The sequence below is a fragment of the Gymnoscopelus microlampas genome (assembly GCF_963454915.1).
Source record: "Gymnoscopelus microlampas genome assembly, chromosome: 7".
In the NCBI taxonomy this organism is placed as follows: Eukaryota; Metazoa; Chordata; class Actinopteri; order Myctophiformes; family Myctophidae; genus Gymnoscopelus; species Gymnoscopelus microlampas.
Genome location: NC_139944.1, coordinates 36896544 through 36910241, shown reverse-complemented (window position 1 = coordinate 36910241; position 13698 = coordinate 36896544). Strand labels below are relative to the sequence as shown.

At 44.0% G+C, this 13698-nt stretch overlaps 1 protein-coding gene across 10 annotated transcripts in view; it reads left to right on the top strand.

The window, feature by feature from the left end:
* setd5 (SET domain containing 5) overlaps positions 1-13698 on the top strand; it is a 34899-nt gene that overhangs the window by 6708 nt on the left and 14493 nt on the right. For 4 of the 10 annotated variants that reach the window (XM_084063226.1, XM_084063224.1, XM_084063231.1 and 1 more), the window contains exons 2-12: positions 5696-5950; positions 7030-7132; positions 8420-8682; positions 9260-9318; positions 9800-9987; positions 11367-11405; positions 11598-11906; positions 12439-12587; positions 12768-12885; positions 13021-13130; positions 13286-13550. In XM_084063226.1, the coding sequence (XP_083919352.1) occupies positions 5880-5950; positions 7030-7132; positions 8420-8682; positions 9260-9318; positions 9800-9987; positions 11367-11405; positions 11598-11906; positions 12439-12587; positions 12768-12885; positions 13021-13130; positions 13286-13550 (1674 nt within the window). In that variant the 5' untranslated portion in view covers positions 5696-5879. The remainder of the gene's footprint in view (positions 1-5695; positions 5951-7029; positions 7133-8419; positions 8683-9259; positions 9319-9799; positions 9988-11366; positions 11406-11597; positions 11907-12438; positions 12588-12767; positions 12886-13020; positions 13131-13285; positions 13551-13698) is intronic. The other 6 variants (XM_084063223.1, XM_084063228.1, XM_084063227.1 and 3 more) reach the window with 5 other exon arrangements.

Sequence of the window (13698 nt, the reverse complement as noted above, 5' to 3'; positions counted from 1 at the left end):
CGGAGCCACGCACAGACAGTGGCTGATCTGTTTGCTCTGAAACAGATGATTGATTTTGTGTCACGCTGGCCCTTCTGTCCACCTCTCTCCCTGTACCCCCCCCCCCCCTCTCTCTATGGCACCCGCTAGGTCTTTGTTTTCCATTGTGTGACTCTCATCCACGGTCTGGTCCCGGTCCATTCAGGCAGCTGGACATTGTTGTGTTAATAGGAGGGCCGCACTGCGCTCCCAGGACGCTTGACCGCTCGGCATGAGAACAGGCCCATCATGGCTACAATTTAATAAATAAGAAGAAGGGGGTGTGGTGATGATATAACCCCTAGAATGGTCCCTTGAAATAAGTGTGTCGGTGGATATGGTATTGCTCATTCTCATTGTTCTTTACATAAAGGCCGATAAATATACCCTTACAGCCTACCTATGTGTTCACGATTCTAAGTAGCACACAAAAGGAAGTTTTACAGCAGATGTCTTTGTGTTATTAGTCAGAATGGCCGCCCACACATTCTGACATGTGGGGAGAGCTTTTAGCCGGCTGTTCTGATCCAGTATCTGCCGCAGACGGGTCTTGCGCTGTGTAATTGTTAAGGGGCCAAGGATTGGGCTACTGTGGGAAGCTACGGAAGTCTGCCCAAAGCAGGCAGCTGTCATTTTGTCTGGTAGTTTTGTGTCGTTATGTGGTCTGTTTTAATGTTTGAGATGATGTGAACGAAAGCTTAAATGTGTTAGCAGTAGCACCCTTGTGATTGTGAAATTGTGAATGTGTTTCTGAGTTGAGTGTGAATAAGATCTGCGGCCGTCCACATTTGTATTGAAGCCAGGGCATATTGATTTGTCTGTGCTTCATTTTCAATTTCCTCCCCCTTGTATCTCAGTGAGTGCAACTCAACATTCACGGAGACCAGGCGAGGCAGATATTTTCATATCCTACCTCATCCTGTGTGTGTGTGTGTGTGTGTGTGTGGATTATTGTGGAGGGGGGTCTTCGTAGACGTGAAGAGTTGTACAGTACAACTCGAGTCCTGCTTATAGATGCTGTGTGTGCATTGTTCAAATTCTTTACCTTTTGGTTTGACTTTATCAGTGATCTTACCCCCAGAAGACGGTGGTTTGCCAAAAATAGATTTGAAATGGTAACTAAAATGTTACTGTATGCACAAAACATATTTCGCACCTTGTTACAACATTCTTAATGAACGAAAATGTGAAAAACCCACTTGTACCATAGACCCACTAACGTTTCATTGTGCGTATAAAAAGGCTGTTCAGATGTGAGGGAGAAAAACTCAGTTGAATTGTGTGTGTGTGTTTGTGTGTGTGTACACTGCTTGGTCGTCTTCTGTGTGTCTCTCAGGGGAAGGCATTATCTGCTTCTAACCTTCTGTCTTATTGGCTAGTAGCACAGCAAGGTCATTGAGCCAGCAGCAGTAGTAGTTGGTGAATGACATGCTGCCTTAGGCTATTTCCCTGTTCCCTCTCTGTTACTTCGGGGGTTTCCCAGTGGAAAAAAAAACCTGTCCTCTACACCTATATTGAATGAGTAGGCCTATACGCTTATGTTCTCCAGTTTCAGTCATTCTTTCAACTCCATTTGCCTGCATAGAGTGGTTAGCTAAAATACGTGTGTGTGTGTGTGTGTGTGTGTGTGTGTGTGTGTGCGCGCATCCGCTTATCTATGCCTACTGCCTGCCTATTTTTATTCTATATCAGTACTTTATTTTTGTCTGCCAAGCAAGGTTAAGGTGAGGCGTGGCGTTCTCTCTCGCTCTCTCTCACTCTCAGTGTTCGTGAGTGGCTGTGCATTTGCTTGTGTGTTGGAATTGATTGTCGGTCCCTCTCGTGATGACGACACGCATACGCTATATCACCCTGGGGACTCATTTAAATATTAAAAGGAAAAATAATTTAATCACAGGGCGGTACAAGGGGTGTTGAGCAGCACCAGCATCTGAAGAGAGTGTTGTTGAAGGAAGTGAGAGAGAGAGATAGTTGGCAGAGGGAGCAAGTATGAGAGAGAATCTGCTGTGCTGTTTTGTATGTGTGTCCTCAGGCTGCTCTCCAAAATGGCCTCTCTAGTGGAAGTGAAAAGACTTTGTTGAGCCTGCTGGTAATATGAGCCCCGTATTCATGGTCAGAAGAGCAAGCAAGGAAGGGAGGGAGCTAGGGAGGTAAAGAAAGGCTTTCCTTCTTCGGAATTTACCTCCTTGGTACACCGTCTGTCTGTCTTGGAAGAGGCCCAAATAGTGAACTCCCTTTGTGGGCCAGAGTAGGGAACTCGGTAGCTCTATTTTGGTGAGGCATGGATCACCCACACAGCTAATAACCAGCCAAGTGACTTTTCATAAGAACCGGCTATGGTTGGACACATTGCACTTTGATGCTATCTTGGGTTATGTGTCACTGTCACCAACTGTGTTAACTGTTTATATTGACCCTCCAGCTCCAAGCATGTTGCATAACCAGTCTCTTTGTCTCTTTTCCCTAGTTAACAAACTGGATGTCTATGCGGAAGTTAGTGCTGAGGCACAATTAGAATAGGGAGGTGTTATAACGATATTTATGGACTAGGCTTGTTCAGATTGGTGATTTAATAACACGCACAGATGGAAGGGAAAATGTCCTACTGCGACTGGTGTTTTGTTATGCCGATATGAGGGCCATTTATTAAGATATGAAGAACACAAGCAATAGTGCAGTGGTGGCCATTTTGTGGTTCCACAAATCGAAAGCCCATTCATTTCTCCCATTTGAGATTTCGAAAATATTTATATCAATTATTTTCAGCCTGGAAGTTCACCAAGCCATCCAGTCTCGTGGTGATTCATGACCATAAACCATTTGATTCTGTGAAGAAAAACATTTGAAAACCGCAAAACAAAGGGTATTTATTAACCCATTTAGGGTGGAAACCCCTATTTGTAATTATACCTTTCAAGATGGCTTAGACGGGAAGCCCTTTTGGGGTTCTTGTTGCTATGTACAATATATAGCAACATACATTTTTTGTAAAAAAAAAAAAAAATCTTTTCAGAAAACGTTTTTTTCTGAAAAACGTTTTTAGGCGTTTTTAGAATCGGCCTCAGGTCTAAGTGGGTTAAATATAGTATCATATAATTCAAAGTTTTTTTTTTCTCCCAGAATCAAATGTGTTATGGTCATGATTCACCAGGAGCCTGGCTTGGTTCCAGCCATAATAATTAATATCAATATTTTCGGAAATCTCTATGGGGAAAATGAATGGGCTTTCGAATTGTGGCACTACAAAATGGCCGTCACTGCTATGACCTATGAGGAAGCTGGCGATATTATCCATAATATGCATGCCCCCCAAACGTTACTCTACACTCCATAGTTAATGTTATGGATATGACGTCTTAAGCTTCTTTAGTCCAATAATGAACCTTTATTAAACTCTCGAATAACAAATTAACAAGTCTCATAAAGCTTTCCATCTTTGCAAGCAAGAGGTCCAACTCCGTCTCAAAACCAAAACAACAGGTGATGCCTTCCGGATTACCGTAATTCCTTAACCTAATAAATAAAGAGGAGGTAAATAAATTGTGTATGTGACAACAACCACCACAGTGCTGGCAATGTTATTGTGTATCACCGATTTCTAATGGCCACGTATCACGATAGGAAAATGGCAAGTGTCGCCCAAGCCTAATACGGACCATACACTATTCTGAAATGTAGCTTCATGTTATAAATGGGTATTTACCAAAATCGGATTTCAAAATAACACGTGTTAATGGAAAACCAATGGAGATTGGTAAAGGAGATTGTTTTGGTGAATTATAGCCACATTGTGATACAGTTGGATATAAGGCTAAAGGAAAATAGGAACCTTCACAGCATCTTCTGAATTAGCCTAATCATATACAGTACATTGGAGATTTGATGTACTGCCCATGCAGGCTAGGCATAAAGTGGTACTTGCATCAAAATAGTTTAGTCAGATCCTGGTATTTGACTTGTTCCACACTTTCTATGTGCGTGTTTTGTCAGCGTTGTGTGAAGCAGGCAGCAGCACATCTCACCTTTTTCCTCAGTATCCAACTTGAGGCACTCCCTTAGATTAACTTAATAAAGCATGTGTAATGTATTTTTGCTTACCCCAATCTGTCTGGCTAATAGAACCAGGCTGCCATTATGTGTGTGAGTCACAGTGAGCATGGTGCATGGTGAACTGACCTTGACGTTATTGGAAGTCTCCAGCCCTGCTATGGTTGCCTTGGCAGTGGAGAGTGAGATTGGCAGCCAGCTCGTAGCTAGGGGTACTACAACAGAAATGTCATGCATCTTGACGCCACTGCTGTGGATAGTTTCTCCTCATCATAAACCATTGTAATCGTCTATGTCTCGCGGCTTTTGGGCAGGCTGTTTTTTTTTGTTTTCGAGGGGTGGGGGAGGGCTCTCCTTTTTCTCAGTATTGTACTCTCAATTTTTTGTTGTGTAAGGTAACCGCAGACTTTTGGCCCTGTGTTGTAGTGAATGTGAACCGGGTAGCATTTGTGTGTGGGACCGTGTTTGTATGCGTTTGGCCGGAGGATGACCTCAGTTCGCTCCAAGCCTCTTCCTCACTGAGCGTGTGAAGGGAGCATGGAAAGCCCTGTTCCTTCTTTTTGCAGCTGGAGTTGGAGCTTGCTAGCTGTGCGTCTGCCTAGCGGATGAGTGAGTGAGTGAGTGAGCGAAGGACGGCGACAGAGAGAGATTGGAGAGAGGAGTGTGGGTCAGTGTTCCAGCAGTGCACGATCACATGACAAGAGCCCAGCCTCATGCTGGATGACTCACCCCTCCGGGCTGTCTGGGAGAAAAAGCTACCCCCGCTGTTTTTTTATGGTACTGCATCACCTACGATACAGGCCCAGTATTAGCAGGGGGGGTGGGTTGTTTTTCTTGCCTCTGAATAGTTTTCCATTGTTACCAGAAACCTCTATGGATAAGAGATGCTCCTATCGCTCTTTGTCTTATATCAAGTTATTATTATTGGAAAGGGGAGCTAAAAAGCTCCCCGATACTCCATATAGAAAAGCCTCTTTGTCAACGTGACTCAGCAAATTTGGATGTTCACTAAGGATATTAGGATGTTTGCCCATGTACATCATGGTCATTGAGATTGTATTGACTGTTTCCCTGTCAGCTATTCTTCAACTGAAACAAACAGTCATTGGTGTAATGGGGCTGAATCCAGCTCACTAATGGCAATTTGGTGTTTCTATGCTCCAACCAGTCTAGATCTTGGTTTCAGAGTAGCGAGGCGTAAAAATAATTGAGCTGTTTTCTCCTTTTGACCTTTGACTAAGCTACAAGACTCTGAAGTCTGAATACTACATCTTTTAATGTTATATTATGAATCTGTATTATTTATTGATCGTTTGCACCTACTGTACCTGTTTTGGTGATAGCCATGGTTGGTTGACATACTAGTTATTGATCTCGCAGCACATTGTACCTTAAATATTAGACCTGTTGCTGCTGTTTTGTTAACCCATCGCCATCGGTATACTATGGCCTCTAACAAACTCTGGCACCTCATAAAATGAATCTAAAATGCATGGAAAGGAGCAGTGAAAGCACATTGTTTGCCATGCCACACAACATGATGACTCATGCAGCTTGTTGCTGTGATATTTTGCCTAATACCCATTGCCTGTGTGTGTAAAGCTAATAGTCTCCCATCCTGTCCTTCCAGGTCTCCCCATGTCCGTGAGCCGTGGGCTGCGGCTCAGCGGCGCCCCACCCCTGGAGTGGTCTGTCGCTGCGGTTGGGACTCCGTGACCCCCAGCCCCCACCCCCCCATCCCTTCCCTCCCCTCTCCCCTTCCCCTCTCCCTTCCCCTCTTCCCCCCACTCCCTCGCGTCGCTGTGCTGGACGTCATGAGCATAGTAATCGCGCTGGGAGTCACCACACCTGAAACGTCTTACTCAGATATGGCTGCTGGATCAGAGTGAGTATATCCTACCTGTGTGAAGGAGTGGGGTGGGGCACAGTTGTCATGAAATCTCGCTTTTAGGGGTTGTGTGTGTGTATGTTGAACATTCTACTGCTATTTTTCCCTTGATGTACTGACCCTGACTCATTATCACTCCTCATTTTCCATTATATATCTCCACATATCTCCATTATTTGGATTTTGGCCGTCATTTTGGTTGCATCTGCTTCAAGGGACACGTTTTCACCGAGTTCAGCGTCGATTTTTGTCCTTTTTAGTTTTACGCCATTCAAGTATATTCAGGATCAAGGATTTAAACTGGCAGGCAGGGTTAGTATACAAAATAAAAAAGCTGTCTGGAATACAGAACCCCTCTACATTAGGGCGTTGACCCCTATGTAATGAAGGGAGACCTTATCGGGTCTCTACATCAGGGCCTTGTTGGGCTGAGCAGTGTCTAAGGAAATGGCCCCAGACAGTCTAAGTAGGACCAGGCGCTGCCACCATGGAGGTGAGCTTGGTGACGTGATTTGAGGTCTCGTGGAATGCAGCTAGCTGGTATAAGTTTCCCTCTTCTCCAACCCCCTCCCCATACTCCTCTCGTCCAGCCCCCTACTCATTTGTGGCTCCAGTTATTTTCTCCCAGACCCTAGCTGCAGTCAGAGGAATCTAAATTGATGTGAAAATGGGCATTGCCCGACATGAAGAAAATCTCAGATCTCACATGTAACAATTTCTTGTTTGGATTGTTCTGACATTTGAGCTTACTTCAGCACTAGAGAGGGCTGGAGTCTGTTAACTGAAGGCAAGGTTGTGCTCTCTGACCAGACCTCAGCTAAAGGGCAATGGCAGTTGCATAACATAATGGCGGCCCACATTCCATTTCCTGAATTGTGTTTCTCCCAGGCTCCCTCTGGACAAGATGTTTTGAGTTGTGCTGCTATCTAGTGGCCAACTGCAGGTGTTGTCTGTGTTGTGAATTCGTTTTTTCTTTAAGTTGTTTACATTGTAGTTGAAGTTATTGAGCATCTTATTCGTTGACCACCAACCACAGATTTGTGTTTGGTTCATCAACTTTCTTTTCTCTCTCCCAGCCCTGAGTCAGTGGAAGCTAGTCCTGCCGTGAATGAGAAAAACTACAACAACCACAGCTGTGGGAGCGCCCAGAGTCATGGGTATCGGGGACTACCATATGCTGTGAGTTTACACGTCTCTTTGAACCTTCAAATGCAACTGCTTGTGCATGATGTGGATATTGACGGATTAAGGTTGACTAATGCACAAATATCACTGGAATGTAAACTATTCTAACAAAAATAATCGGAAATGTCCTTGTTTAGAGCACTGAATACACCTCTAACTTCCTCACCTTTGGCAGAAATAACTCATGTAGACTCCATTTCTAAGAGTCTCTGATGTCAACTGGGAGGAATTTCTACCCACTCCTCTTTGCACAACTTCAGCTGTGTTCTGTCTGAGGGCTTTCTGTTTCTGGCATGCTGTAATCAGGTCAAGTCAGGCCGTAGAGTCTCAATGTTTTTAGAGGATCAAGATGTTGGCTTTGCCTCTGTCATTATAACCCCCACTTGGTTCTCTCGGAACCATCATTGAACTGTTTCGAACTTTCGAATCATTGGCTCGTTGTAAGTCAGTCCATTTCTTTAAATAGCCTTACATGCTCGTCAAGCTCCCTCTGGTAGGCTACAGTGTGAAATTCATGGTAGACTGATGACAAGCAGGCAGGGCCCTGGGACAGCAGATGCTGTTAGATCCCTTGATGTTACTCTGTACATCTGTAGTTCTTGGAGACCATTTTAGCGCTTGGACTGAAGGTGGTGTAACAGCCTGTCCTACATAGACGTGCCATTGGTCTAGAATCAATATTGTTCTAATTATTTGCACCTGCTTTGGTGCACCTGATTCTAATTATAGCCACTTGATAGGATGAGAAAGGTTCAGGTACTATGCAACTTTCTTTATGGACTCAGTGATTGCATTTATCATGGCTTCAATTGCATAAATGATTAAAGTGATTTTGTTTTTCACAGCAACATTTTGTTACTGTGAAAAAGTAGTTAGATTATTCAATATGATTGAGATAAAGACGATGTCTTTTTACAGCACTGTATTTGTGTTGTGCTGGCTGGCTATGCCGTATTCATACATACATACAAACATACTTTCAGATGTAGAAGCAGCTAGAACTGCATAGAAATGTGAAATTGAAAGAGAGCGTAGCCAATGTCCTCTTAAAATAAAATATGGTGGTCTTATTGCCAACCAGATATAAGAGGTAGTGTTGACTGGTGTCTCATGAATGACACGACGGCACATGCAGGTGATGATCCTCTGTGATCAAGACACGTAAAACTGCCCTTTATTAACACAGCTGTACTGTTTCGTATGCCTTCCTTTGCCCTCATTTTCATTCGTCTCCATTTTTCGTTTTCCCTTTTTTTTTGCCTGAACACCCGTTGTTTGAAGATGCAACAGTCTTCCGTTGTGTGTTGTCAGGATCACAACTATGGCGCGCCCCCTCCCCCCACCCCGCCCGCCTCCCCGCTCTCCCAAACCATCATCCCCCGCATGGAGCTCAATGGTGTGGCACGCGACCCCCGCTACCGCCACGACAATGAGGACAACTCGGCGGACAGCGACAGCTCCTCCGAGGACGACGGCACCGGTGCTGGCTGGTGTCACTGCAGCCTGACGCAGGACGGCCTGCTCATCAAGTGCGACAGTTGCAGGTCAGCCTCTACCTCCGTGGCTCTTTAACCCATTTAAACTTGGAAAGCCTATACGTTATGTCTTTCAATCCGGGAAAGCATCTGTGTCATTTTAGTTGTTACTATATATCGTCACTGTCGGGCAGAAACCTTGGATCTCCAAGTTTCACATTTTTATGTTTTTTTTTGTAACTTAAAGCCCTACTTCATACATCATACAGCGAGTGTCGCACAAAAGTCGTGAAAATAGCACATCTACAAGCACACGAGGCGTTGTGCGCTTGTAGATCGGCTATTGTCACTATTTTAAGTCGTTTTTAAAATAATTATGAAAAAGGAAAGGTTTTAGACATACAAGGTTTCCACCCGACAATGATATATAGCAAAATTATTTAAAAATAATAAATTGAATCAAAATTGTACGTTTTTCAGAAAACATAGGTTAGGATTTAGAAGGCATTTGTAGAATCGGCTTCAGGTCTTCATGGGATAAAGTGGTTACCATGGTGAATTCATTAATGGTTTGCTGAACATTTTCCCATGGTCTGTTGATAAACCTGCTTCAAGTTATTTTTTTTGTTCTTATTTTGCATGGTAGGGGACTAGACAGGAGGAAAGGTGCAGAGGGCCAACGCCGGAAACCAGAGAATGTCTCAGGTACAGCTTTCTTTTATTGGGTTTTATTATTTTAGATACACATAAATACATTGCATACAATACATATCAATAAAATACAACTCCTATGCCATTTTTACTTTATGGAGAGTAAATATGTACAATTAAACAATTGTTGTTCGAAAATACAAGAATATATATAATATAAAAACATTTAAAAAACAGTATACATAAGTGCACTGTTTAGTATAGTAGGTATAGTTTTTTTTTTTACTGCAGCTTTGCCACAGACCACATTATATACTGTAGTGTAGACATATGCGTTGTTGGAGATGCACAAAACAGGGAGAGGGTGGGAGAGAGAGAGCTAGAGAGGGAGATGGAGAGTCTATTTCACCCACACAATAACCCAATAACCCGGCCAATGGCAGGTACCGAAACCTGAACAGCAATGCCGGGCAAGCTGCTTGTATGTACAAACTGCTATCGTTGATATGCTCTCTCTTTCAATCTATGTCTTTAGTCGGGGAGAGCAGTGCGACAGAGAGTGGCGACGAGGAGGTGTCCCCCTCCACAGTGTCGTACACGGCTACGCAGCACACGCCTACCAGCATCACGCTCACGGTCAAACGTGTGAAAAGGAACAAGTCCAAGAAGAGGAAGAAGAGCACGGAGAAGACCCGCGGAACTCCCAAGAGCAAGAAAGTCAAGGTGTGTGATTGACTACAGGCAAATAAAAGCTATAGTTCATTACGTCTAGTGCGTAAATAAACACCTTACACATGGGATGCTTCACAATGCAAAAGAAAAGCGCAAGGCAGAATCTGGAGAGTTTCAACTCTGAAAGTGTAAAGAGTACATTTCTACACTATTCGTTATAATAATAGTAATAATACATCTTATCTAGCGTGTTTCTTGGTAATCAAACAGCAATATTGAACCCTTTTCAATGAGTCCCAGGACCCACGGGTGACCTTTCAAGACTCAAGACACGCCCCTCCAAATACCTGTATATGTGTCTCAAACAATAGCATCTGATGATGTCAACTAGATGAAAGGGGAAACTTTTCAGAATTAATCAAACAAATTTAGGATGCAGACAAAAACATATTATCATTATTACACAATTAAGTGGGCTTTCTAACATTCATTGTAAACATTTGGCGCTGGTTTTTGATTTCAACATGGATTTGTTGTTTACAATGCAGCGTTAACGGTAAAAATACGATGCGTCCCCTGGGCGCATTGATTGTCAGTTTCCTGTGTTCTTCCCGGTTATTCCGTGTCATAGGCACAGAGATGCGTAGTATTCAACATCAATGCAATGAAACAAATATGTTTATATTAAATCAAAAGAATAAAAGAAATGGAGGCTACAAAAAAAGTAAAAAGAAAAGAATGGATTAACTGGGTAAGGCACGTCTAAAAAAAAGTGGGTTTTGAAGACTGTTTTAAAAGAATAGAGGACGGGTGCTGCTTTGAAGTGCGTTACACAGAGAGGGCCTGGCAACTGAGAAAACCTTGTCAACCCAGGTTCAGCGCTTGGTCCTGAGGATTTCGAGGAGTTTGGCGTCACCGGACCTGAGGGAGTGGGAGGGGACATGATGTGGAGGAGGTTGGAGAGGTAGGGGGGAGCTAGATTGGATGGATCGGGTACTGGTTAGTAGGTGGGCAGTGAAGTTTTTTTACATACTGTAGTTTATTGATGACTCTGAGGACTAGTGGTAGTACCCTAAAGGAGGCTGTTGTAGTAATCAAGCCTGGATGTAATAAAAACATGAATGAGTGTTTCTGCAGCAGTAAATGATAGTTTTGGTCAGGGGCAGGCAATGTTTCGGAAGTGAAAGAAATATATTGGTGATCTGGTTGGGGCAAGAAGGAGAGGGTGGGGTTGAGCATGATACAAGGTTAAGGATTTAAATTAACAGTTTGGATTTTGCTGTGTTGACATGCCACAGACCTTGGTCTTATGAACATTGACATTTCTCTGTCATCCACAAACAGAAGTGGCATGAACTTCCTCAAATGTAACAACAGAGAGGTGACGTTGTCATTTATATACATGACTTAAGTCCATTTCTCTCTTTCAGGCTTTCAGAGAGGGTTCTAGAAAGTCGATGAGGATGAAAGTAAGAGACTTGTATTTTTCTATTTTTAACTTTGCATGAAACCAATTTCACTTCTGCCCCTTAGTCATCATTAAAGCCACATTGTTTTCACCAGTTTGCCAAAGCTGCTTGTTCTTAGACTAACTTTGGGACTTGACTAAATGTTTATGCTGACCTCTTACAAGCCTGTGTTGCAACCCTCTCGCCCCACAGAACTCTACGACGGAGGCCAACGTGCTGGACGAAAACTCGGCTGAGGGCTGGGAGACCAAGATCCGCCAGTGGACGGACCAGTATGAGGAGGCGCTGGTCAACCAGTACAGCGCTGACGTTCAGACGCTGCTGAAGACGCACCGCTCTACCAGCGCCACCACGGTCACTAACACCAAGACGGACGGGGAAGGCGACTCCACGTCTCCGCTGGCCTCCGCCACTGCTGGGCAGGCCTCTGCAGACACCACAGGCAACATCAACCACACAGAGCTGGCCTGTAACAACACAGTGCTAGGCTCCCAGATGCAGGTCAGTCTGACAGACAAAGAGAACCGGACAGGGTTGTATGAGGGCAAATAGCACTGCATTATTATAGCTATAATGATCATGTTTTTGTTATGCATTGGGCTGTATGTATTGGCCTCTATGATTTTACTGTGCCTCTGTGAGCTTGGTGGATGTGGAGATGGGAGGTACAATGTCCTGGATAATTAACCCTTGTGTAATGGTCCGGAAGATGAGGGCAAGGTGCAGCAGCTGACCAAATAAGATGTTTGAATCATTTGCCAAGTTTCACAATCACCTTATTGTGATCCATAAAACCACAATTTTTGATTTTTGTTTTATAAACAGCCCTGCTAGATAGCGTACATGTTTCTCAGTTCCATTACTCACACAGTTACCGCTTGTATAAGCAAAGGTTCTCCTCTTTATTTTGAGTTGCTGGTGATATTGTTGGCAGGATTGGAGTGAAGGTGCAGTTCATGCATCAATGTAACATGGCGGCTACTTCCTGAGCCTCCCTTTATTCAAGGTAAATAATGGGTTGTGTTCGTTCCAGCTCCAGCTGGGACGGGTAACGCGAGTTCAGAAACACAGAAAAATCCTGCGAGCAGCCAAGAGCCTAGAGCCTGACACCCTCATCATCGAATACCGTGGCAAGGTCATGCTCAAACAACAGTTTGAGGTCAACGGGCACTTCTTCAAAAAGTAAGGAGATGCAATAATCTGGCTGTCTGGGCTTGACGGCTCACATTTCCATTTTTCAAAGGACAAATGTCCAGAATGACAAGGATTGTAATTTAACTTTTAACCAGCACCTGTTTTGTGTTACTTTTAGATTTTGTCCCGTTTCCAATTTTGACATGGTTTTGATTGTGTTTTTCACAGGCCCTACCCTTTTGTGCTGTTTTACTCCAAATTCAATGAGGTGGAGATGTGCGTGGATGCACGAACCTTTGGGAATGATGCCCGCTTCATCAGGAGGTCCTGCACACCCAATGCTGAGGTCAGTTATTTCATTTCTAACCAAATTGGGCAGTAAGCCCTTAAACTTGCACCATGCATTTATTTTTTCCTTTATCCTTTGCTTTATTGGAGGGTATAATTTAAATAGATTTCAATTACCTGCACCTTTCCCTAGGTGCGACATATGATCTCAGAGGGCATGATCCACTTGTGTATCTATGCTGTCTGTCAAATCACAAAGGATGTCGAAGTCTCCATTGGATTTGACTATGAGTTCAACAGCTGGTTAGTAATGCATCCCATATCCCCCTCCGTTAACACTGGGTTTCACTTCTATGTCAGGATTTCATAATGCTTTAAAGTTTAAATTGATATATGTTTTGCCATTTTGTCACAATGTAAATTCTGTGTTTTTCTCCTCTCTCATAACAAACTGACAGCAACTATAAAGTTGACTGCGCTTGTCACAAGGGCAACCAAAACTGCCCAGTGCAGAAACATAACCTGAGCCCCAGGGAGAACCTGCTCTGCTCCCCTAACCTGTCCACCCCGCCCTCGCTGTTGGGAGCGGAGACTCGGCGGAGGAAGGCCCGCAGGAGAGAGATGGAAGGTGGCCCGGCCGCGGGGGGCACCTCGGACGAAAGCAGCCAGCCCCTGGACCAACACGGCGACGCCAGGGAGCTGCAGGGAGCCAGCGACACAGAGGTGGGCGGGTAGATTAGTGGTAGTGTCACTTTGTGAGTTAATTGTCGAAAATGTGAGTGGGAGTCTGCAGATACAGTGAGTCACTTCCTAGTGGCATGTTTTGTTCTGTTGAGTATTGCTGTTAGGGTTCATGTTTGTTTGTGTGGCC